This window comes from Natrix helvetica, assembly GCF_964273705.1.
Source record: "Natrix helvetica genome assembly, chromosome: 1".
Lineage (NCBI taxonomy): Eukaryota > Metazoa > Chordata > Lepidosauria > Squamata > Natricidae > Natrix > Natrix helvetica.
The window spans coordinates 233,461,268-233,488,439 of NC_138548.1; the positions used below are offsets into that span (position 1 = coordinate 233,461,268).

Consider the following 27,172-nt stretch of genomic DNA (forward strand, 5'->3'; position numbering starts at 1 on the left):
CTAAGTTTCTAATCAGGCTTGCATGAACACAACCAGAATGATTTCTATACAGTAAGAGCAACACTCATCTTTCTTCAACAGCCCAAAAAGATACATTGCTGCCCTCCACAAGGTACAATAAAAAAAAAATCCAGGTGGCAGCCGCAATAGTGAAAAATGAAGCTCTGCCTGCTTTGCAACTGTTGAGCTTTGATCACATTGTCTTGGCTAAAATCTTGACTTTTTTTATTATTTGCAGAAACCCATTTGAGGAACTTGAGACAGAGAAGTTGTGGGTGGCTGGGTAGGCAACTGATCGAAGTACCAAGGGAATCAGCAGCCACAGTTCAGGCCTTGCCCCTTCTCCACCCCACCCACCACCTGAAGCAAGAGGCAGATTTTAGGACTATTGGAAGGCAGATTTAGGACTTCGATAAGAGCAACTCAGAAGAAAGTGAATAACATGAATGAAAAGAGATTACGTTTATGAAGGAATACTTCCTTGATTATGGCCCAAAGACTGCAGAATTCCCAATTTACCAGGCTACCCTTTGATGCCTTCTGGGTGATGTTGTCGCATCTGATTACGGTACAATGATGGTTGTTGAAACGTTTTGGACTATTACTGAAGTGGGGAGAAATGCACACCTTGCACGAAGTTAACTAATATGCCATAAATTCTGGGTATGCATCCTACGAGGGGAAAATTCAAATTGATTCGAGATCAGCCGAGGCTCATAACGAGGCAACAGCTCGAGACGCCAAAACATCCGATGCAGCCCAACGACGAGTTCGAGCCTTTAAGAAAAAAAACAATCAGCCCCTGGAAAGAAAAAGAAAAAACCCATCACGTGACAAATCCGAAGAAGGGGAAATTCCGAACACAGAGACCAGATGATAGGATCACGTGCTAGACCCAAGGGGCGGGGCCAACCAACTTAGAAGACAAGCAGCGGGTACCACGTGAAAGCAGGACGCCCCTTTGATTGGGCATTCTTAGACGCGTCGTTCTCCGAGCGGCGTCTCCTGTCATAGGGGCAGCCGGAGGGGCGGGGCCAGAGTGAGTGGCCCGGGTACCACGCAGGCGCAGAGCGGTGCAGGGCCGCTGCGGCCGCTCCCTGGCTGGCAGTGCTCGCTAAGATGGCGGATTTCCTGCCGTCGCGGTCCTCGCTGTCGGGCTGCTTCCCCGGCTGCATGCTCAACAGCAGCGAGGCCGAGCAGCAGCGGCGGTCCAAAGCGATCGATAAGTGCCTGTACCGCGAGAAGACCTACGTCAAACGGCTCGTCAAGATCCTTTTGCTCGGCGCGGGCGAAAGCGGCAAGAGTACGTTCCTCAAGCAGATGCGCATCATTCACGGGCAGGACTGGGACCGGTCAGCCCGGGAGGAATTCCGCGCCACCATCTACAGCAACGTCATCAAGGGTACGGTTGTGGGAGCGGGGGGGGGGCTGCACAAGGGAGGCGGGCGGGCGGGTTGGCCGAGGCGATTCCCTCGGAGGGGCAACTGGCAGCGGGGCGGTCGCGCTCGAGCGACCAACCCCCGAGAAGACAGGCGGCTTCGGGAGAGAAAAGATCCAAAGCCGAAGAAACCCCGGCGTTGACTGGGGGCGGGGTGGAGGAGAAGCCGTTGCAACGCCCGAAGCCCCCCCCCCCGTGAAGGAAATCTGCTCTTGCATGGCTGCGAAAAAGAAAAAGAAAAGAAAAGTCACGCCTTATCCCCCCCCCTTTTTTTTTTCCTGAAAGCATGGCTGAGGCGGCCACCTTCCTTCCGCCGGACGCACTTTGGGTTGATTCTCTTTGGCGGCCGCACTTTTTGAGGACCCTCGAGAGGGGGAAAACGGTGGGGGGTGGGGGTGGAACGGTGGGGGGGAGGGGAAATGGGCTCCGGGCTCGGGTAGCATCCGAGGGCAGGTGCCCCCGTCCTCGCCTCGGTTTCCGGATCGGAGCGAGGAAGAGGCAGTTGGGCGAAATCGGCGTCCGGTCTGGCGGATGTGGCCTGGACGGAGTGGGTGGGGGTGGGGTGGGTGGGTGAGTTAGAGATGCGGGAGCCGTTCAATCAGGCCTCGGGGTGAATGTCAGAATCGTTCTTCTTTGTGCCCTGCGAGGCGTCGTCCTCGGTGCCTTGACGGGATGGCGTTTGGGGGCGGTAAGTAGCTTTTGTGTCAGACGGCCTTGTGTCTGTGTAAAAAGTTGCAACGGGCGCTTGCATTTTGCGGTGAGGCTGATAGAGTGGGGGGGGGATATATGTGGAAAAAAATAAGTATATAGGTTTGGAGGCATTCTTACTGGAATCGCAAAATTAGGGTGGGCTGTACATTATGTGCCTCTGAGAGGTGGTTGGTGGAATGTTGAAATCATCCCCTAAGGCTGCTTTGATTTGGACATGGGGAAAAATGTGTGAGGAAGGCCAGTTTCCAAAGAATACAAAGGGAAATTTAGGGTAGCATTATAATAGATGTACAGCTTCATCTATACATGTATTTCATTTTAAACAAATATTGTGCCTAGTGTGCATTTTGCTTTTACAAATATTTCTTACCCGTGAAAAGTGTTGTTGAGCGCAAAGATGTACTGCGTTTTCAATTAAATCCATCTGAATTCTTGTTGCAAGTTACAATCATGGAGGTAACACTTTATATTGTGACATGATGCTGTGGAACTGTGAAAAGAGATTTTGGAGGGATAGGGAGGGAAACCACTTTGAAGGATAAGTAAATGAGAGAATGGTGGGCATGGCACTAGTGGATGCTTTAACTCCAATCATGCAGTAGCAATTCATAGAAATAAATGTGGGACTTTTCCGACAGCAAACATAATTTGTCTTTTAATGCCATTCAAGAAATATAAACAACTCTGAATATCAGCTAATTTGTTGTCTTCTATCACCATGTCTTAGAAATCTGGAAATATATGATAACATATTGCACTACAATTTAAGATTGTAGCTTAAATAGACATTATTTGACACTGAAAACTAATAGACATCATTTTCATATTTAGTTATTAGGAAATGAAGATAAAACCAATTTCAAATATTTCAATTATATTTGTTTACATTATGTGGTGGTTTTAAGATCTAAGCTAGCTTAAATATAGAGTTTGATTTGAAAGATGGCTTATATATTGAATGAATAAACAAAATCATTTTTCAGTGAGTGCAGCGGAAATGCACTTAGTTTTGTTACATACATACTGGTGTATTAAGGCCACTATTACAGTCTCCTACAAAATATTGCTAATAGAAGAGTACACTATAATACAAAGTATCTTTTGTGATTTACACTCATTCCGTCACTAATATATTTTTTCATGTTTGACAGCTGTATATATTTCTTGATAAATAATTTGACGTGTACTTTTAAATTATATATATATATATATGCTGGTTTTGTTGTATTCGGGTCTTTTCCCGTGTAAGGTTGAGATTGTCTTTGCAACGTTTCGGCAGGATCTCACCTGCCATCTTCAAGCGTGGGCTCAAAATTGAAGATGGCAGGTGAGATCCTGCCGAAACATTGCAAAGACAATCTCAACCTTACACGGGAAAAGACCCGAATACAACAAAACCAGCATACCTACACCCGTGAAAATCTACGAATATATATATATATAAAACCTCAACTGCTAATTGCTATTCTAAATTATTGGATACACTAAAAACAAACATTCTCAAACTTTCTTCCTTGATAATGGGACAATTTTTATGAAAACTACAGTTCACAATACATGGAAGGCATTAGGCTGTCTGTCTCTAGCATTGAGTCAGGTTAGCCTGTCTTGTCAACAGCATCGTTTTTGTAAAACAAAAATTGACTACATTTTGCTATAAAAATCAAGACATTTCCTTTAATTTTATTTATTCTTTAGATGTATATCCCACCTTTCCAGGAGTTAAAGGCAATATACATACCGGTAGTACTCCCTTTTCCAATTTCCGCCTACACCAACTGTGCAACATAGTTTGGCCTAAGAGAGTGACTCACCCCAGATTACCCAGTGATTGAAAATAGAGTTGAACCTGGGTCTCCAACGTTGGGGTCTTGTGGATAAAAAACTATTGATAATACATTCAAACCAGAAAACAATTTGTTCTTGGCTGTTGTAATCTTGGACATGTTTTATGCTTTATGACAGTATCATGTGATAATGATTATATGAAATACCATAGTGAACTATACAAAGTGCACTGTGCTTATAATAATGACATATTGATAACATTAATAAATATTACATGCGTGCATAAAACATTCTCCTAATTCATCTTTAGCAAAAGAGAAGTGCTAATATAAGACTAACAAATCTATGACAATGGTAAAGCAATGCAGTAAACCAATATCCCATTCAGTCTTGAACCAATTAATACACATTTTGCTTTTTAAAATTTTTATTTTTAAATATTTCTTAGGTGTTTAAACATCAAAAAGGTTGTTTAAAATGTAGTCACATTTATTTGTATTTTAAATTAAATCCAATGCATTTAATTGAATTTTTGTTGCATCTTAGAATCATTTAAACTTTGACATATATGAGAATGATTAATCTATATTTTATCATTTTCTCCTGTTTGCTGCAGCTGTTTCTCTGCGTGTTTATGAGATGTAAAACTGCTGAGTTGAATATAGTAGAACTCCCAGAAGCATGTAATTAATTTTCGCTACTTTAAATGTCTGGAATTGCATATATGAAAATAAATATGAGCAATACTAAACCTTTTACTAGAAAATTAAAATTTGTAAAACGTGATTCGAAATTTGCTTGAATCAGAATGATAAGTGTATAGATTTCAACTCAGCTTTAGAGTGGCCATCACTTATAATTTAAAGAAAGTGTTCATGATCATACTTTGGGAAACTTTTATATTTTAAAAAAGTTTTAGAAGTATTTATTATATGTACAAGGGCAGGTGAAATCAAAGGAAATCAGAGACCTCGTGTATAACCTGGTTCAGGCTACGATAGTGGATTTGGGATTAATTGTTACCTATTTGTAGTCTGCATATATGTTTTTCCATTTATAGTTACTTACATTTTGGGTGAGAATATGAAGTTGTCTGTATAGATGGGTCATGTTTTGTGTTTCGAGAGTAATCAGTTATTAAGATTAATGTAAATGCTTTTGGAAACTAACACATAGTTTCAATTTTGTTGAAGGTGTTAGAGTCCTTGTGGATGCTCGTGAGAAACTTCATATTCCATGGGGAAATCCTGCTAATCAAACAAATGGCGACAAGATGATGGCCTTTGATACCCGTTCAGAAGTGGTGCAAGGGATGGTACAAACCTATACTTTCTTACAGTACCTTCCAACAGTAAGAGCTTTGTGGGCAGACAGTGGTATCCAGCATGCTTATGACAGACGCAGAGAATTTCAATTGGTAAGGGACATAGCTCTTCATGTTTTTGTAGTTACTGTGATAGTACAATTTAAAATCTTTTATAAATGAAATGGAGGTTTTTTGGGTAAACTTTTTGTTATATGAACATGAATTTTAATACTGTACTGTTAAATGATGGGCATAAGGATAAGAATAGTAAATACAATTTCTGTAAAGCCAAAATGCAGAACTATAACAAGGTTTAGAATTTAAATGTTGACCTATAACCGATATTCAGCAGACATATTTCTGTTCATGCAGTGAGACTTCCTATTTCCTCTTCATTCAGTTCTTGGTGCTTTCTGAGCTGGGCTGCTTTTTTTTCTTTTTTTCTTTCTTTCTTTTTTTTTTGCAGACATTTCATAACCTAGCTAGATAACATTATCAGTGCAAAGAGACTGGACTTTTCTGACTGTTTATATATATATAGTGGCTTACCCTGCCAGTCTTGGTTTGGGTATGGTTACCTCCTTGATGGTTCCTTCATTAGGGAATTGTTTCTTCCCCGGTTGATCATCTGGTGCTGTTTCTTGATTTATTGGGTGCTGACTGCTTGGAGGAGTGGGTGGGTGTACTAACTAGGCTGTTTGTTTCCTTCTTAGGCTTTTGATTGTATCTTTTAAATGGTATCGGTAACAGTTTTGCAATTGACTTAGCTACAGTTTCAACTGGCAAACTGTTAACATTTTAAATCAATCCAAATCCAATAATGTTAGTTAATTTCTGGAAACTTGGTACTCAGAGAAATCAGTAATCAATAGATTCATGGAGATAAAGCCCATTTATATATATCCCTCTCCCTCATACTGGTGATGTTATCTAGCTGGGTAAAGTAACATCTGCAAGAAAGTAACTACTGTATTTTTGGAGTATAAGATGCACCTTTTTCCCTCAAAAAGGAGGGTGAAAATCTGGGTGCATCTTATACACTGAATACAGCATTTTTGGCCTACTGAAACCCATCCCCCTTTGGAAAAATTGATGTGTAGAGGTTTTGGGAGCCTTGCAAAGTGCTCCTGAGGGCTGAGGAGGGCAAAAAAAGAAGCAGAAAACATGCCATTTGGGGGTGGGGGACAGGCCCCAGGAACATTCTACCAGTTTCCCAAACCTTCTGCATGCCCTCCCCCTTTTTTTGCAAAAAAATGAGGCATGCAGAGGGTTTGGGAGGTCTGCAGAGTGCAAAAACTATTTTTTTAAATTACCTCTTCAAAATCATGGTGTGTCTTATACTCTGTTGCGTCTTATACTCCGAGAAATATGGTAAGCTTACAGACTATCAAAGACTAAAAAGTTTAGTCGTCAGCTATACATCTTCTGTTGCAAGTGTTATTGTCTTTAATACATGTTCTAAAAAGTAATATGGCAGGTAGACTAAAGTCCTTCAATAGGAACATTCCCCTCCCAAAACATTTTATTTTAGATTTATTTTATGGTAATAACAAATCCATATGCTACATTGTGACAGTTCAGTATCCAGAACAGAATTAGTGGGAATTGAGAAGTAAACTAGAATATTTCAGAGGGACTCGCATATTGCAGAAGTAGGAAGAATTAAAAAAGAATAGGGAAATAAATATAAGATTGGGGAGGGGGAATCCAAACAATATAATGGGAGTGTCCATGCTCTTTGACCGTAGAACATTGAATGGCTTTGGGAAAATTAAAAATAGAAAATCAAGATCTATAAGAGGGAAGGTATAGAAGAATATACAATACATTGAAAAGAAAAAGTGTCGTGCTGGCCTGAATACTGACCAGGAGCTAGCTGTACAACAACATTGTTTTACAAAAGGATTTCCAACAAATCAGAGAGCTGAAGTGGGGGAAGTACATAGGCCAAAGACTAATTTCACTCAGTTTACCTTTGCCTTTTTTCTGGGATATTTCCAATTGCTCTCCTTATTTACTAAGCTGATGTGAGTTCAGTTGATAATTTGCTTTGCAGTTGCTGGTTTTCTGTATAATTGTTTTAAATTAAGATCTTTCTTTAAAACAATAGTATGCACAGGTGATGTCACTGTAAATATATTGGTACCATAGATGACATATTATTTATCACATCACAATATGTCAAAAGTGGTGGTGTACACACTTCCCCACCCCCTGCTAACACAGTTGTCCTGCTTGCATCTTTGAAAAACGTCTTCAGTTGAAAAAAAAAACCACACTGCCATGAGATATGTTATAGGAGAGCAGAATTGACTGAAACAGAATGTATGAAAATGATTTTCTACTTGCACAGAGTATTATTGGATTTAAACCAATATAAAGTCTACAGTTTCATGGTTCATGAATGCTTTAACTGCAAAATCTCCTCTCTCCCATTTAAATAAGAACATTAACGCTTCAGAACTCTTGCTATGACTTGATTAAAGTATTTAGACAATTAAGTGTTTTTTATCAGGGCAACCTGGTCTACCCAAATATGGGACAAAGCATACTGCTTCCGCTTTCACTTTTTAAGACCCAATCCAGGAGCTTTTGCGGCAACCTCTTTTTGTGTTGAATTCATATTTACCGACAAAGAAATAAAGGGAGACTAGTATAGATTTATTTCAAACCATTTAGCTCTCGTCAGCTAGCCATACCCTTCTGGGATTCAAACCCCGGCTACTTACATATTAGGTACCGTATTTTTCAGAGTATAAGACACACCAAGGTTTTGAAGAGGCAATCTTTTTTAAAAAAGTTTTTGTACTCTGCAACCTCCCAAAAACAGGCCTATTTTTTCCCCCAAAAAGGGCATGAATAGCCCTTAGGAGGCTTGTAGAGTGCTCCCGGGGGTGGGGGGCAAAAACGGCCCTATTTTTTTCCAAAAAAAGGGCATGAATAGCCCTTAGGAGGCTTATAGAATGCTCCTGGGGGCTTGAGGGGGGCAAAATTGAGCAAAAAATGACCCATTGTTTGCTCATTTCTGCCCTCCCCAGCCCCCAGGAGCTCTCTGAAAGCCCCCTAAAGGCTATACATGGCCATTTTGGTGAAGAGGGAGGGGTTTCGGGGGCAAAAAATGCTGTATTCAGTGTATAAGATGCACCCAGATTTTCAGCCTCTTTTTGGTGGGAAAAAGGTGCGTCTTATACTCCGAAAAATACTGTAGCTGTATTAACCTCTAAGCCACGGGCTCTCCTCGTTTTGTTGCCTACGCCAGTGGAGAGATTAAGTGTTTTTTATCACTGCCACCTGGTCTATCCAAATATGGGACAAAGCATACTGCTTCTGCTTTCACCTTTTCAGCCCCAATCCAGGAGCCTTCGCAAGCAGCCACAGCGACAGGGATAGTTTTGGTGCTATCCCTTTTTAATGCAATCTTAAGAATTGTTTAAAAGCCAAATTTCTTAAGTTCAAATTTTTAAAAAATGATTGCCAAAATAATGGAATTGTTCATCCCAATCTAAATTAGTTGAGGCAAATTTAATGTTTTAATTATGAAAGAGTATCAGTGTACATAATTGTGAATAACATTGGGAATATTTTTCATTAGCCACCTAATTAGTTGCTGACCTTTGATTTGTCACTTATTTATTTTTAGTAAAGCACTTATATGTAACAAAACAATACATGCAGTTTCCATAGTCCACAAAACCACAAAGGTTAAGTCATTTCAAGAGAGGTTCAGTTTTATTTTTATTTTTAAAGAATTTTTTTGGTTTTTAAACATTTTTGGGGAAAGGTAAGAGGGTACATAGAAAATTTTGGCAGCTCCCACGCTAGTGGTAGAAATCCCTCCAAATCTCACAATTTTTACAATATTAAAAACAACGTATAAAAGATAAGCAAAAAACAGAATCTTATTCTACATTGTATCAATCATGTGTTCAATCATCTTTTCCTTCGTCACTTTCTAGTATATCAACAATTACAAATATTTCAAATACTTTTATTTTTGTGACCTGAGCCTTTTCGATATTGCTCTTTCCTCCCTGTCCCCAGGTGGAGCCACAGCCCCCCCCTTCATATCTTGTACCTTGCTACCCTTTTCACTACTTTCCCTGTGTTCGTCTTCTAGGAGGGAGAAATGTTTTTTAATGAAGGCTTCAGCTTCCTGCACTGTATTAATTCTAATTCTATTTCCCTTCCAAAAAAGAGATTCAGTTTTAGAACATGTAACATTTTAACCCAAAGGAAAAAGTTTATAAGTGCAATATGGAACGCATATTCTGTAATAGCAGTAATATATTAATGCATTTAATATTAATGTTATTGCATCTGAGTGTCAGTTATAATAATTGGGAATGAAAGGACAATAAATGACTGATTCAATAGGAGGAATACACTGTAAGTATATCATAATACTTTTCAAAGCAATACCTTCATAGATTGCTGGGACTTTCCACAATTTCAAGATAATGTTTGCCTTTTAGATTACTTTTTATAATGGTACATTCAAGCCTATTAGATTGTTTTTCAGTATATGTGGTATATATTCAGTATATATATACTATATATGGTTTTAGAGAGTTGCTTTCTACATTTCAGCTTGGATACTGTTTGCTTTGAAGGCAAATATACTAGTTACTCACAGTTTATTTTGAATACAGCTTTTCTCAGTATGTTAGAGGAAGCAGAGGAAAGAGATTCATCCTTGCACATCCTCCACCGCCTCTTCCTGCATAGAAATTTAGTACTCTGAGCACAGAAAAGCACATGTGACTTTCAGCCAAGTTTGGAAGTATGAATTGCTTCTTTGCACTAACTTCTTGCATCATAGTCTTTCCCTTCCTTTTTACTTCCTGTCTCTGACAAACATCAGTAATAAGAACTGAATGACACAGTACCAGAAAGTGTTGTTATTCTTCTACACATTCAGTTGTTCATATGTCAGTATTTCAGAAAGTGAACAGGAGATAAATTGCCTTTAACGTGTGGCATATTTTAAATCTCCAGGTTGCTTATCAGTTACATTCTAAGTAATTGCTTTTTTTAAAATACAAATAAATAAATAAATACAATAACAAAGTTGGAAGGGACCTTGGAGGTCTTCTAGTCCAACCCCCTGCCTAGGCAGGAAACCCTATACCATTTCAGACAAATGGCTATCCAACATCTTCTTAAACACTTCCAGTGTTGGGGCATTCACAATTTCTGGAGGCAAGCTGTTCCATTGATTAATTGTTCTAACTGTCAGGAAATTTCTCCTCAGTTCTAAGTTGCTTCTCTCCTTGATTGGTTTCCACCCATTGCTTCTTGTTCTAATCCAGTTGTTTTACTATGTATGTACATAGACAGACATGCACATACATAAACATACAATAAATAAATTAGGCTTATATGTGGTAATAATTACAAATGATTCTGAATAGTGTATATTCCATGTACATTCTTTTCAGTAAGAAAAGTTAAAACAATATATATTCACATAGATGCTTTCAACATGGATATATCTGAAATAAGGGATATATATATATATATATTATTCCAGACTATATTACTGCTAGTGTTAAATGTGGTAATGTAGATCAGATTTTCAGCTACTTCAGTTCATTTTTCAATCCAGTCATCTTCCTTCCTGCCCAATAAAAGTGTTCCTTAAATGGTACTGGGCTCACCAAACACTTCTGCCACCAGAAAGGATAAAGACAATATTTTGTCAGTTTTTTATTTCCTTGTCACTTATCAATTGTGGTTTATGAAAATCAGAACAAGAGGATCCCTCATCTCAGAGGAGCGGTAGAGATGTTCAATGAGGAGAGGGAAGTTCTTGATAGGAAGAGAGAATCTCTAGATCCCAAGGTAATTTATGTCTTAGTTAGCTACCATTTTGATTGCTGTAACATGCTCTGGATCAGGGGTCCCCAACCCCCGAGCAGTGTCACACTACCAGGCTGTGGCTGGTTTGGAACTGGGCCACGCAAGTGTACAAGGGTCCACTCATGTAAGCCACTTCTTCCCCACCCTCTGCGGGGCCATAAGCCATAAAGATTAGGGACCACTGCTCTAGATAGAGCAGTGTTGAAGAACACATAGAAGTTGCGGTTGGCCAGAATGTAGTGGCATGAGTAATTTGGGGTGTTTCTTTTTACATTCATGTACACTGCTGTTCCATAAGATGCATTGCCTCCTAGTAGGCTTCTTGTGCAGGTATCACCTATAAAGTTATACATGGCATGGGGCCAAGCTATTTGGGTGGGGGGAACCATGTTTCTCCCACCACCTTTGCTCTTCCCACCAAATATAGTAGAGGGTCTATTTCTGGTCCCTTACACTAAAATCATCTTGCTTTTCTTAATAATATTAGCTTTTCGTAAGACACTGAAATCCTGCCTGGTTTCCCCAGGGTCACAGGTTTACATGAGATCTATTACTATTAGTGGGGTAGTTGCTTTTTGCTTTATTTTTGGATTTGTGTGACCAGAGTATTATCCTTCAATCCCAAGAGATGTATGCTATGTTCTTTGTGCTTTTAATTGTACGTTGCCTAGAGTCACTTAATGTGAGATGGGCAGTTTCATAAATAAATACATCAATTTATTCCCCTTTCACCATTAGGATACTTTTGCTGAAACAAATGCCATGTATGTGCAACATCCACATGCACACACTTTTAAAACAAGAACTTGATGGATTGAACATTAAAGCTCAGAAAATCATGCCTACTTACTAAATCAGAAGTAGAAACATTAACATCTGAGGTGCACTATTACCTCATGGATAGAGAGCTGAACTTTCTCCATAGTGAGCGGAGGAGTATCCAGGATGGGTTGACCTTGTCCTCTCGTTGATTGGGCTGAGTCAGATAAGCTCTTTGGGCTATGCCCTGGTCACCAGGTACTGCCCAGTTATTGACTCAGCCCTCAACTGGGCGGTTGTGCCATCCTGGAACTCCTGAGAATCCTAAGGAAAAAACTAGAGACTTTTTTAAAAAGCGCAAATACTACCAACAACTGCCTGGGTGAGTATCTGGAGACTCACAGAAAGCCTGGTGGGGCTAGGGGCGGTTGCCATTAGCCCCCAGGGGCGGCACACAGCAAGGACCACCAGCTGATGTGCAATGCTGAGCCTCTGCAAGCTCACCAGATCACAGCGGGAGCCGGGAGCAGAGCTCATTTACGAGCCGCCGCTTCCAGAAGGCTAATTCCACCGGCAGCAAGGGGCATGGCAGCTCTTTGCAGCACAAGCCGCTTTTCAAGCCCCTGATTGAAGCACCCTTTGAATTTCGGCGCGAATCACCTTTTTGGATAGCAGGGGACCATGTGTTCCAAGATGGCGGCCCCTTGCTCTTCCGAGGACACAAACCGGAATCTGGTCCCTGCAGCTATCACCAGCAGCCCTGCCAGAGGCACAGAGGAACCTCCAAAGGGGGGGGGGGGGCAGCAAGGCTAAAAGCAAAGCCAAGCACATTCCCCCCCCCCCCCCCCCCAGGGCAGCTATCAAAGGAAACCATAGTGACTGTCAAGGTCAAGACAGTAGTAAATATCTATCTTGGTTTAGAATCCATATGTATTAAGCTCTGTATTGCATGTAGATTTGGCCAAAAGTAGAAAATTTAGGACCAAAGAGTTTTTAAAAGCACAACATATACTATCTATTTTTGAGATGCATTTTGTTCTTAAATTTGGATTAATTTCCATTTTGTCGTCATGTGGGATATGGGAAAAGAAGAAAAAGATGCAATAAGACTATTTCAGAATAATTTCAAAGGTTGACAATTAATAGTACATATTTTCATTTGCCAATTTCTAATACTGTATGCCTCAGATAATCTTTTCCCAACATTAACCTTTTAGATACTAGTTTGAAACAGTGTGCCACAGATTTGCCACAGGACTAAACCCCACTGATTCTTGCCTTCACAAATTAGCTAACAGCAACCAGTTCGATTCTAGTTCCATTTTTTTTTTTTTGCAAGAGTTGGTTTTCTATCAGAGCTTAGTTTCTTTTCAGAATGTCAGGCAAACACAGGAAATGTTAAGAGGAAATATACAATGTAAGCAAAAATAGCATGACCATTTGCTAATGATTTAGTTACGTTCATACTGAAGAAGAAGAATATATCTTGCACAGCCTTGAATTGTATTCAATATCCTGTTTGAAGACTAAATAAAATGCTATAAATTTTAAGGATTACATTATCCAACACAAGCCTATATATATGTAATCCTTAAAATTTATACACACACACACACACACCCCAAATAAAATCAAATTAAAAATGATTTTACTAGAAGTAATTCTCTTTGGTAAAAGCAAGAAAACTGTATTTGGCGATATTTGCTATTTTATGTCCTAGTTTGTACATGTATTAGATGCATTAGATGTAGTAACCAGGCCCTAAAGACATGGTTTTACCAACAGGCCAGGGAGATGTGAAGCCCATCAAGTGGTTGCTTCGGTTGCTGTCATCAGGACGGGTGGGAGTTTATTGCATTTTGTAATGGTTTTTTTTTCCTATAAGGCATTTAATCTTCTCCATTTTTTTCTCTTCCATTCTGCTGTCTCCGGGTATTGTCAAATCCACTATCCAGGCTTTTTAAAAATCTTTCTTAACAATTGTTAAATCTGGGATATTATGTAGCAGGTGTCTGTGTATTTGGACTCTAAAGTCCCAGAGCAATTTAGCTTTTTCATTTTCTATGACTCTCTCTATTTTATGGTTCCACCAGTTTTTGCTTGCAGAAAAATGATATTTCTTGCAGATTTTCTAGTGCACTATTGTTGCTACTTTCTCATACTGTTGCTTATAGTCACTTTGTGTGATCATCTTGCACCAACTTACCTTTCCTTCGGCTTTTTTTGCGTAGGCAACACTTATTATCTGTTGCAATCTTTTCAATTCTGGCTTCATATGCATTTCTTCTTAAGGCTTGGTCTTCTGCAGCCAGAATTATGGTAGTCCCCTGGTCTCTTTCTTCAACTTTCCTGCTCTGAGCCATTGCCAGGTCTTAATATCTGCTTTCCCTGCAATTTTTTTTTTATATGCTGGCCATAGATTTGTCTTTTTTTTTTTTTTGCTTTAATTCTGTTCTTCATTTGGTCTTTCCTGTAGGCCAGTTTGGTCTCTCCAGTGGTCAGTAAGCCTTCCTGGTGTACTAACTTTGGTGCATCTTTTTCATTGTCCTTCAAATATTCTTTCAAAGCCCTTTGTTCTTCTTCAACCATCTGATGTACTTGAAAAATTCCAAGCCCACCTATTTGCCTTTCCTAGATAGAGTCTATCAATGTCACTTCAAGGATGAAGGGCATGATTCTTTGTTGTTATTTTTCTGGTCTTCTTACTCATTGCTGTTAGTTTTGCTTGAGTCCAATCCAGTATTCCAGCTGTTTATCTAATGATTGGAATTGCCTAGATGTTGATTGCTTTGATGGTATTTCTTCCATTGAGTGCACTTTTTCACTCTCGATGTATTCACCTCGAATGTTGTTCTTGACTTTTTGTTGGAACAGTGTGGTTATTGAGTTCAGTTGCTGCTATTATTATTATTATTATTGTTATTGTTATTTTATTCATTAAACATGAAACTCAGTCAACTGAACATTTAAAAATGTATCACAAATATTATTGACTGGCACTGAAGCAATGGGTGGAAACTAATCAAGGAGAGAAGCAACTTAGAACTGAGGAGAAATTTCTTGACAGTTAGAACAATTAATCAGTGGAACAGCTTGCCTCCAGAAGTTGTGAATGCCCCAACACTGGAAGTCTTTAAGAAGATGTTGGATAGCCATTTGTCTGAAATGGTGTAGGGTTTCCTGCCTAGGCAGAGGATTGAAGACCTCCAAGGTCCCTTCCAACTCTGCTATTATATTGTATTGATGGATGATACAGGTTGCTGCAACTATGATGATGATATGAGGAGGAGGATGAAGAAGAAGAAAAATAAGATGTTATAATGCATTGTGATATTAACGAACTAATACCTCCTTTATCACTGTACCTAAGGAACCAGCATTTGAGTAACTAAACTAAAATATTTGGTGCAGCTTTCTTCATTTGCAGTTGCAGAGAAAAGCACATTATACAGCTTCTTTGAAAATAACATACTTGTTGAATATGAATTAGTTTGCATAACAGTGAGTATCTGTAGTTTACTCAAATCTCTCAACTGGAAAAGTGGAGGGGAATTGGGAGCTGTAGCTGAACTTGGCTCTGATGAATTCAACAAAAGAACAGATGTCCCATGATTATTCAGAAACATTGGCGAAAGACCAGCCAAGAGAATTTCGTAAAGGCTTATTTTAATGTTCCAAAGATACAAGGAAGACTGCTTTACAGACTTCATGTACAAAACTCCAAGCAAGTTTCAGACCTAGAATTAGATAGAGAATATAATGCTGACTGGCTTACACAACACAGAAATGCAAATAGCAGTATTATTCATGTGTGTTTTATTTAACAATCGGATCAGAACAAGATATATTAAGAAAAAAAGATAAAATTAGCTGATCAAATCCAAACCATCTGGGCACATATGTAAACTTTAGTTAGATGTGATAAACAGAACATATAAAAACTATATGATAAAATGGATGTAAATTTTAAAGAAATAGTTAGAATGTAACAATGGGAAGAATTATGGACCAAATCTATAAAATGTACATCAAATTATAATTTAAAAAGAAAATTGACACAAAATGTTCTATAAATGCTACACAATTCCATTAATATTATCTAAGCTAGATATATCATGCAGTAATAAGGGTTGCAAATACCGTGAAAAAGATCAATACCCCAAAGTATTTGAAAGGTACCATATTTTTTTTCAGAGTATAAGATGCATCTTTTTCCCCTCAAAAAAGAGGTTGAAAATCTGGGTGCATCTTATATACTGAATACAACATTTTTTTGCCTCCTGAAACCCCGCCCCCTTCACCAAAATGACCGTGCATAGCTTGTAGGAGGCTTTCAGAGAGCTCCTGGTGGCTGGAGAGGGCAGAAATGAGCAAAAAATGGCCCATATTTTTGCTTGTTTTTGCCCCCTCACCTCCCGGATCACTCTACAAGCCTCCTAAGGGCTGTTCATGCTCTTTTTTTTTTTTTTTTTAAAGGCCCGTTTTCGTGAAAAATGAGCCGTTTTTGGGAGGTTTGCAGAGTGCAAAACCTTTTTTTTTTATTTGCCTCTTCAAAACATTGGTGCGCCTTATACTCTGAAAAATACGGTATTCATGTAGTACAATGTAGAAAATTAGAATTTCAATTTAAAATAAAACTACGACTTTTTAAATTAGGTATAATCTCAGCAAAAATTAACAAGAAATATCATAATTTAATAAATATATATTTACAGCAGTGAGAATACATTTTGTTCAGCACTGCAAGACAGATACAATTCCTAGAATATTTGATTGGGAACTTGGAAGATATGCAGTTTAAAAAAATCCCTTCTCATGCTCTGGGGTCTGTGTCTTCCTAAATCTGGGTGGTTCTACTAGAGGAGTGGGTGTTTGTGGGTTCTGCAGTCTCTTAACTGTTCTTAGCACTGCGCTCTTGTGGGCAGAGAGCTCTGATGTTGTTCCTGGGATCTGTTGGAGCCATTCCAACCTTAGAGTCACAGACCTGAGTGCTCTACTTTTCACATCCTCTCCAATTCCTACTTTAGGTCCTCGTACTTCTCCAGCTTTTCATACTCCTTCTTGATGCTGCTGTCACTTGGCACTGCTGTATCTATCACCACTGCTGTCTTCTGGTCCTTGTCTACTGCCATTTAATCTGTTGGTTGGCCAGTACCCTGCCTGTGTGGTGCTGGAAGTCCCACAGGATCTTAGCCTTGTTATTCTCCATGACTTTCTGTGAAATCTCCCTTTGGACTTGGGAAGGTCTAGCCTAGGGGTTTGAAACTCAAGGCCCGGGGGCCAGATCCAGCCCATGGGGTGCTTAGATCCTGCCCGCGGGACTGCCCTGGAAACAGCAAAGGACTGGCCAGCAGTGACCCTGCAAAAACAGCTTCATTTTCAACTGGGATGTCCTCTGCAGCCTTCTGTCCAGATTCTTTTTATCTCATTTTCGCTGGCAGAGGGCTGCAAGCTGTCCCTGCCTAAAACACATGACCCCTCAAGCTCCATTTTCACTGGCAGAAGGCCACACCCAGCCCTCCCCCCGCTGCCCCCCTCCAAGGTCAAACACAACCCTGATGTGGCCCTCAATGAAATCGAGTTTGACACCGCTGGTCTAGCCTATACACTATGCTAATATTTTTATATACTTTATAATGCCAACTACTTGGCTGTATCATTTAAAGTACTTCTTGCTGGCTTCTTACACCCAAACACTTTGTTTTGGACCGTATCTGAGGCCTCTATCTGCACCTTGAGTTCTATCTAGAGTGGTAGGCCCCTGTTTCTGTGGATCTGATCACTGGTAGGTTTTCCCAACGTCTGCCACTTCAGCTGTCTATCACTGGGACATCCCTTGCAGGGGCTTGACTTGCATGGCACTTCTTTCATGATCAGTACTCTTCTTCCTTCCATTGGCCAGACTGGATGGGAGACCACTGCTAGCAGCTGGTTCATTTGTGCTGCTAGGCATTCATGCACTGCTGTTAGTTTCTTTAGCCAGTAGGTGTAAAGTTCTTCATGTTCTTTGCCCACTGATAGATCTTTACTACTGTGATGGTGACTGGTTCCTGTTCTGGAAGACTGCTGTTGTCTTTTTTCATGTCCTGTAGCCACTTTGCACTGGTGTTATGTCTTCTCTTTATTTCTTATGTTTTTTCCAGTACTGTTAGTTTTTGATGTTGATGGCTCTGATGTTAATGCGTTGTTGCACTGCAGTTGGGAGTACACCTTGGATGGTTCTTTGGAGAATAGGGCACTTATCTTCATAGCCTCTTTTAACTTTGTAGTCAGTGAGGGCAGCCTTTATTTAGCAGTTTCAAGGGCTTCAGATGGAGTCAGGCCCTTGTATTTTTTTTAATAGCTATGTGGAGGATACATGATGCATGCATGGGAATCATTCTTTTTAATTTTCTTTTCTATGTGTGGTCTCTATGTAAACTATAAATTTCAGCAAATTTAAGTAGGAAAGGTTCCCATACATAAAATATATCATGCAACATGGCAAATATAATGATTTACAGTTGGGGTTCTAAGGGGGCTTAATGTCTACAATATTGTAAATTAGCAGACGTATAAAATGGGGGAAATTAGAAATGCAATGGTTCTTTTTCTTTTTAAATTACTTTTCAGTTTTACTCTGAAGTTTTTTTTTATTAACATGTTAGCTAGAGATAAATATGCACATACACAAGTAACTACAGGTACTCGAGTTACAACCACAGTTGAACCCAAAATTTATATTCTAAGTGAAACATTTGTTAAGTGTGTGTTCCCCATTTTATGATCTTTCTTGCAACAGTTGTTAACTGAATTATTACAGATGTTAAGTTAGTAACCTGGTTGTTCAGTGAATCTGGCTTCCCCATTGATTTTGCTTGTCAGAAGGTCGATCACATGACCCAGGGACTCTCCAACCATCATAAATATGAGTCGTTGCCAAGCTTCTAAATTTTGACCACCTGACCACGGGGAAGGGATGCTGCATAAGTGTGAAAAACAGTCACAAGTCACTGTTTTCACTATTGAACACAAATGAACTGTTGTAAGTTGATGACTATCTGCAATTATTTTGGTGGATATTTCTGTTCAATTTAACTTCTTTTGTCATTAACACATTAAACTCCAGTACTAAGTAATCAAGTGGAGATAGGCAGTGCTGTGGATAGGCTCTACTGAGCACAGCTGGGCAGGTATTATGAACAGGCGGGGGTAGGGTGGGTATTATGTAAGCCAAGATTTACAGATGCCCAATACATAGCACCCTGGTTACAAGGAGTTTTACTTTCTGTCTGATGTGTATTCTGTGATAGACCAAGACCCTTTAGTAAATATTTTGTTAAAGACCCATGATGGTGCAGTAGTTAGAATGCAATATTGCAGGCTAATTCTGCTGACTGCCAGCAGTTTGGCAGCTCGATGTTGACCGGCTTAAGGTTCACTCAGCCTTCCATCCTTCTGAGGTCAATAAAATGAGGACTGATTGTTGGGGACAATATGCTGACTCTGTAAACTGCTTAGAGAGGACTGTAAAGCACTGTGAAGTGGTATGTAAGTCTAATTGCTATTGCTATGGCTAAAGTGCTATGACATACTAAAAATCGAAATACATTCACTGGCCCAAAAGTTACATATATTCTTGTTGTAAATTATATTTTTTCCTTCGTTTTTGTGTTCCATTTAATTGTGTCTGATTTTCAGAGATTGCCTGAACAGGTACCAACGCCCTTTCTCAACAAATTGCCTGCTGTATGAATGTCAGTTCTGCTGCATACAATATTTCATGCAGAGAAAATATACCTTTCCAATAGTTTATAGAATATAGGAAGATGTAAGTTTCTGCTGAATGTTCTGAATTGGATGCTGGATAGTTTTAAATCTTGTGTGTGATTGCACTGATAATTGTTTAAAGAATGAGGTACAGGTAACCAACCTGTTGTAGGCTTTCTTGATGCAAGATTAAAACACGTATTCTTCCAAAATTGTGCTATAAGCCACTGCTCATAGTATCAGACTTTTTCCTAAATCCCAAATGCGGAATTGTTTCTTCCTATGACTCTTAACTTTGCTGAATTAAAAACTTGTCTGCATTTTAATTTAAACCTGATAATTTATATTTAACTCGAGATTACTGATCCATCTTAATAAAATGAAAGTAAATATATGCATTCTTTAAGAACTTGAGTTGTCGTGGTCATTCATACCCATGCATGCCTGTTCAGTTTCTTATCTTCCTGCTGAAAATAATGTACTGCTTCAGTGGATGCTTAAGATTTTTTAGGTAACTTTGCTCTTAGCTTTTTCACGAAGGCATAACTTATAAGTATTACTTTAGCTTCTTAAAGAGCAACAAATAAACTTGCTGCATAAATTTTGTGGATCACAATTTGTTTAATCCGATGTATGGAGCATAGTTTTGTAAGAGAGAAAGCACCTGAAGGGAAGGAGAGAAGGGAAAGCATAGAAATAGTAGAAGGAAAAGTGGAAAGCAAAATTATTTTATAAATGATCGAACAGCAAATTAGATGTGAAAGATATTTTTATATTGAATACCTGGTTAATATAGGCAGTATAATGATATTTATTTAATTAGTGATAAATTGTGTTAAACAGTCTGATATATTCCTTCTTGGTGGTTTCACTGTGAGTGTCCCTCATTTATCTTTTCAAGGATGGGCATCTTGTGGTTAGACACAAAGTCCTGGGAAGTTGAAATGTTCCTCTCTGGTCAGTTCCCAAGCACTTCCCTTCCTCATCTCTCCCCCCTTCCCCATTCACCGACTCCAAAACAAATGTGGGATATACAGATGTTAAATGAAAGCAATGCCTTCACCCCCCACCTACTGGTTTCAGTAATGAATTTCAGTTTGACTGACTCCTTTATCAGTCAAAAATTGAATCGCTCTGACAAAAGTTTCCATTTCAGAAATGATAGCAATACCATCTTCGTCCTCATCCTACTAACTATAGTGAAAAAAACAGATCTTAAGAACATGTCAGAACTGCTAGTGCATCATTACTGCTCTCTCTCTGTGCAAGTTTTGTACAAGGCATTATGTTTCACTCAGCCCTTACATGATATTTCACTCAGAAATTATACTTGATATATCCAACAAAGTTGGCTGTAATGCTTAAAAGCTGGTGATAAGTAATTTAATTAACAAAACTCTGTTATTGTTTGTCGTTACTGCAAAAAAAAAGCCAGTATGTTTCTATTGAGGGTTCATTTAGCACTGGTAACAGTAGAAAAGAGTATATAATAAGAGTAATATATTATAATATATAATAGCAGTTGAACTCATTAAGATGATTCTTAAGTATATGAACTGAAAGAGTTAATAGAACCTCTTTACATGCAGCTCAAGTTCTTCCAAACATTGTGAGTTCTATAAATCACATTGTGAATTCTGCTTCTGGGCTAATGGTAATGAATCATCTACTGGATTGTAGCAATAAAAAGACAAATGACAAACAAAAAAAAAACATTGGCAGATCTTGAGACTTTAGTGTTTTGCAGGATTACAAATAAAACTTGAACGATTCAAAACTCAATCATTATGAATTGAGCATGCAGACACAGAAGCAGAAGTAGGAGTGGCTGGAATGGTGCCAGTGTGTGAATGGCAGGTTTGAAGAGTATTAAATTTCAGCCTTTTTAATACCAAGCAGTAATTTAAAATTCATGGTACAAGCTTATCTTATTCTATTGATGGCCGATTCCAGTTTAAAGAGCAGATAGCACTATATGATAATTTGCAGAATATAAACTGTTCATCAAACATTTGTAAGCCATGCCCCCTTTTAGGGGGCACCACTTTTAGTGTGGAGAGCATAAAGCTGTGGTTGAGATTTCACTGTTCTAACAGCCATGTGTTAACCATTTAAGTCATGGTTCCCTCACTTCATCTGCTTTGTAAGCAAAGTATCAGTCACCTTAGTGTGAAGCACTGTTTTATCTCTTGTTTATGTCTGGATCCACTAAACTGTCATTTACAATACCACACATTACTTCTAATGTATTTCACCCATCTTGACTTTTGCCCACTGATTGCTACTTCGCCAACTATTATGGCAATTTGTTTGAACTAAAGCACATCTAGGACTGTGAATAGTTGCAAGGACTCTTTGTGATTCAATAACTTCAATAAACCTCACACACAGAGAACAATTTCTTTTGTCATTGTCTCTACTGACCCTTAAAGTGGGTGCAGATAACACTACTGGTAGTCCTCAACTTGCAGTAATTTGTTTAGTGACCATTCAAAGTTTTAACAGCACTGAAAAAAATGACTTCTGACTGGTTTTCACACAAATACTGTTGCAGGATCCCCATGGTCACATGATGAGAATTCAGATGCTTGGCAAATGGTTCATATTTATGACAATTGCAGTGTCCTGAGGTCAAGTGATCACCTTTTGCAATCTTCTGACAAGCAGTCAGTGGGAAAGCCGATTCATTTAAGAACTATTATTAACTTAACATTTATAGTGATTCACTTAACTATAGCAAGGGCGGGCATAAATGGGGCAAAACTCACTTAACACCTGTTATGCTTAGGTACAGAAATTTTTGGCTTAATTTTGGTCATAAGTTGAGCATTATCTGTATATAGATCTATATTTGACTCAAAAAGATCTGCAGGAAGCGCATCCTAAAGCTGTTATTGGGGTCTTCCTCAATGGTGGGTGTGGCTTCTGGTGCTTCCTGAATGCCATCTCTGTGATCGTTAAGTTATAAATCACTTGAAGGCAATTATCTTTCCTTCTGTTAGTTCTTAGGTTCAGATATTAAACATGGAGATAATCCCCTCATCATTTCATCACTCCATAGCAGATCTAAAAGTGAGTGTTGTAGAAAAGTGGGAGACAGCGGATCAAGTGACAAATTGCTAAACTCAATTTATTAAAAAGTTTCAGGCAATCTTAGAAGGCCTCAAAAAACACAATGGGTTTTTTTAACATGTAATTGTTAATTGATAAGATACTGTCTCACAGGTAACTTGTATCTGCATAACCAACTTGTCTCTTCCTTTGTCCCACCCACCTCACCCCAATTTACATCTTACACCAATCTAGCCACTCTGCATCTGATCAAATAAGTTGCAGCTTACAAAAAAGTATTACTTTTAATAATCTTCATTAGTGAGAGATGATACTAGCAGATTCCTGATTTTTGCAACCATAGACCAATAGCAGCACTCCTCTTAAAATATAATCATATGCTAAGAGCATAATATGGAAAGAGAGATCTCACTAGATGGTGCACAATGACCTGCACAATGGAAGTGATTCTGTTAATAAGATTTTAAACATAAATGTTGCAGAGTGAATGTGTAGGAGGAACCATTTTGTAATTTGTTCAGAAAGCAAAATGTTTTGGGGAACCTCTGTGAGCAATTATGTAGAAATCCCCCCCCCCCTAAGTAATTTTCCTCATTTATCTTTCTTTAAATAGGATTTATAAATTGGTGACAATTTACAGTACATACTCTAGTCCAGTACACATTGTCCACAGACCAAGTATTAAGGATAAATGCTGTAACTTTTGAAATAAATGTACTTAACTGCATAATTCATCAACTCAATGATTTCAGTGTATGTCAAAGACCAAAATTCTCAGTATATTTTGCAGATGAGTATTTAATTCATCTATAAAATATACTGAGAATTTGGTTGCAACTTTCATGCACAAATCTTTACTTTATATTAAATTGTTCTTTAAAAGCCTGTTTCAGAGCATAATTAATAATTGTATTTATCCTTCACTTTAGGGAGAATCTATAAAATATTTTCTGGACAATTTGGATAAACTTGGAGAGCCAGTAAGTTTTATTTCTAAATTTGGTATTTGTATTACTATGAAATGCTAGAAGGAATTTTGTCTTATTTTTAGCTTTAGATAATATCAATAATAAGATGTAGCATCATTGCCAAACTATAATTACATTTAATTAATATTTCATTGCAAACTAAATGTTGTAAACCCGATGATGTTCTAAAATCCAGTGTCAAACATTGATATTGTGTATTGATATTGTCCACTGTTTGCTGATTGTTCCAAAGCCACTTGAACTATAATTCTTAACCCACTTCTAATAGTTTAGTGGAAACCCATCCATCTATTTCCTAAGAGTTACTAACTTAGGAATTTTAAAAGACTATTGATTTTGATTAATGGATTCATTTTAGGTAGTCCCCAGCTAGATATAATACCTGGCCATTCTCCAGTGTGCTGGGGAAGACACACCTGACCATAAGATAGGTTTAGAGGAGGAAAACAAGAAAAAAACATATCAGACAGAGCCTGAGAGGACCACAGATAAGTGTCCTCTCATTTGCCAGGTCTGCCTATTGACTCCTGCACTGCAGAAAAGAGACAGAAGAAGTGGGCAATGACTAAGACAGAAGAGATGGGGTTCAGCATTGTTAATGGACCCTGCTGCCGCGGCTCATCTGCTATTCATCAAAGGGCCGGCATCGATGCACAGACATTTCCACCCACTTTCCGGGGGGGGGGGGGAGTGCATCTTATGGAGTGAAAAATATGGTATACCTTTACGAGTTATCATTGGCAGAAAGGTCTAAAGCATGGAAATGAGGGTTCCTGTGGGTTCTGTGTTATTGGTTAGCATGCAAAAATGCCATTTGTTTATGTATACAATGCTTTTCTCACTCAAATACCCTTATTAAAATATTATAGTAAGGAGATAAAGTTGAAGTAGATTACTCATTTGTCAAGGACCAATGAAATTGACATTATGTAAGATTACACATTGCTTTACATTTTTACCTTACTTAGTACCAACTTACCTCAATAAAGCAGAAATCTAAAATAAAGAATTTCATTATTAGTTTGCTAAAAACTTAATTCTTACCACTATTTTAATTTTTGATATTGCATTTGATACAATCATTCTGTGGATGCTTAAAATGTAATCATTTTTTCTCTTTTCAAATGTAAGATCATTTATTTTATTTTTCAGTAGTTGCATTAACAACTTAGATTATTTTCCCCCAGGATTATCTTCCTTCCCAGCAAGATATTCTGCTAGCGCGAAGACCCACAAAAGGAATACACGAGTATGATTTTGAAATTAAAAATGTTCCCTTCAAGATGGTTGATGTGGGTGGCCAGAGGTCAGAAAGAAAACGTTGGTTTGAGTGCTTTGATAGTGTCACTTCAATACTATTCCTGGTTTCATCAAGTGAGTTTGATCAGGTACTTATGGAAGATCGGCTAACAAATCGTCTTACAGAATCTTTGAACATTTTTGAAACTATAGTCAACAATCGGGTTTTCAGCAATGTCTCCATCATTCTCTTTCTAAACAAGACAGACTTGCTTGAGGAAAAAGTGCAAAAAGTGAGCATCAAAGACTATTTCCCAGATTTTGAAGGGGACCCTCACAATTTAACAGATGTCCAAAAATTCCTGGTGGATTGTTTTCGCACCAAACGTCGGGACCAGCAACAGAAGCCCTTATACCACCATTTCACCACTGCTATTAATACAGAAAATATTCGTCTGGTATTCCGTGATGTCAAAGATACCATCCTTCATGACAACCTCAAGCAGCTCATGCTACAGTGATGTTGAAAAGACTGATTTCTGTTAATAGTTTACAGCAGGAGTTTAAAAAGTAAACCTGGTCTTGTCAGACCTCATGATGTGTGGGTAAAAGCTGCTGCTGTTCTTATTGCCAATTTCTCTTAAAATCAAAATCTCTTCCTGTTCATTATTTTGAATCAGTTGTAACCTTTAATAGACTTTTTTTTAAAGCTAACTCCAGGTTTTAAATTATTCTGTCTTTTTCAACTATAAAGTCTAAACTATTAACTTGTAGATATGTGCTTGAATGAAATTATTTGGAAACATGCAAAGTTCTTTCAACTGGTTGGATTTTAAGAATGCTATTGAAGAGTTTTCCTGACTTAGACAACCACCACCAATTGTTGTATATGGTAAATGGCTTTGCTTTGTCAAATAATTAACCTATATTTCAAGTTTACAAATGCACTTCTGCTTCCATGCCAATAGAAAGTGCTTTTAGATGGTACCAGAAAAAAAAACAAAAATTGCCACTGAGTATTTCAGTCAAAATGAATCATACATAGGAATTCTTGGTCTTGTTTGGTTTTTGCTAGATCATATAGTTTGACAAAACCCCATGATTTTACAATTTGGGCCTCAGCTAACTTAAACCAAAAAGCTGTGTCCTGCAGTTTTGAGAGTCCGTCTCAGTTGCCATGAATAAGCCATTGTCTGAGAACACTCCTTTCTTCGTTTACTAAGATACTGTGAATTGGATAATGGTGGAAGACAAGCACAAGATTTGTTTTTCCCAAACAGTAATTCAGTTTATAGATGTCAAATGTAGCTTATTAAAGAAAGCTAACACTGAGTATATACAACTGTAGTTGACAGTAGTGGCCATTATATTAACTAAAAAAACCTAAAATTGAATTAAAGTGTAAAGCAGCTGAATGATATTAGACAAGTGACACCTTAAAAAGGGTAAAATTTTAAAAAAACATTTCACCTTTTGGCTAAGTTACATATGTTGAAGACTTAATTTTGCAATGAAATAATCAGTAAAAATAATAGCTTTGTTGATGCTTTGGTACTGGTCAAAAGCCAGTGTTATCTGTTACTCTGAATATCTTTAATTATACATTTTATTCTAGGTTTTACCATATTGAGCTTTAAAGAAGATATTTACAAAAGGGATTGACACTTGGGTTCTAATGTTTAATGCAATAAATATATATTTGCTTTCCTTAAGAACAAAAACAATTAGCAAATTTCCCTTTGTTTCATTTGTTACACAGGCCAAATCTAGTCATTGTTCTAAAAGGAACCCAACTACTCTGTAATTTTTATAAAAGGAAATCAATGTTTTTATATTTTGGAAAAATAAATGTTGCCATTCGTTAAATTAGGATAATAAGTCTTTGTGCCAATTGAATGCTTGAACAGTAATTGGCCTAGTCCAGTACCGGTAAATGGTTAACTGATGCAGTATCTTATAATCTAAAGTGCCTCTTGGTTTTTTTTTTTAAACCAATAGTGGCCTTACAGTGAATACCAGTTTAGCTGGTTGGAGGAAAAGAGCTTCAAAATCATAACAGACAACAGAGTGCAAATAAATGATCATTGCATTTTTGCTAGAGTACAAACCCAACATAATCAGAACTTTCAATATTCTAGGGTGAAACAAAATGAGGGAATGCCATTCATTCTTTACTGGTATTTTAGAATACTACCAGCAGTGTTTAAAAGAGGGAAGTAAATGATTTTTTGCAAGACCTTTTAAACCTAGACTTTTTAAAAA

The 27,172-nt window shown here is 38.1% G+C and overlaps 1 protein-coding gene across 3 annotated transcripts; it reads left to right on the forward strand.

The window, feature by feature from the left end:
- The first annotated feature begins 415 nt into the window (after positions 1–415).
- On the forward strand, positions 416–26,788 carry GNA13 (G protein subunit alpha 13). Of its 3 annotated transcripts, none has more exons than XM_081953821.1 (5): positions 1,292–1,402; positions 4,554–4,620; positions 5,131–5,354; positions 23,612–23,662; positions 24,859–26,788. In XM_081953821.1, the coding sequence occupies exons 2-5, from the start codon at positions 4,572–4,574 to the stop codon at positions 25,429–25,431; spliced, it is 897 nt and encodes a 298-aa protein (XP_081809947.1). In that variant the 5' UTR covers positions 1,292–1,402; positions 4,554–4,571; the 3' UTR covers positions 25,432–26,788. The 3 variants fall into 3 exon arrangements, with proteins under 3 accessions (XP_081809946.1, XP_081809947.1, XP_081809948.1); XM_081953822.1 differs by lacking the exon at positions 1,292–1,402 and adding an exon at positions 2,042–2,126; XM_081953820.1 differs by lacking the exon at positions 4,554–4,620 and having other exon boundaries at positions 416–1,402.
- Positions 26,789–27,172: the final 384 nt, after the last annotated feature.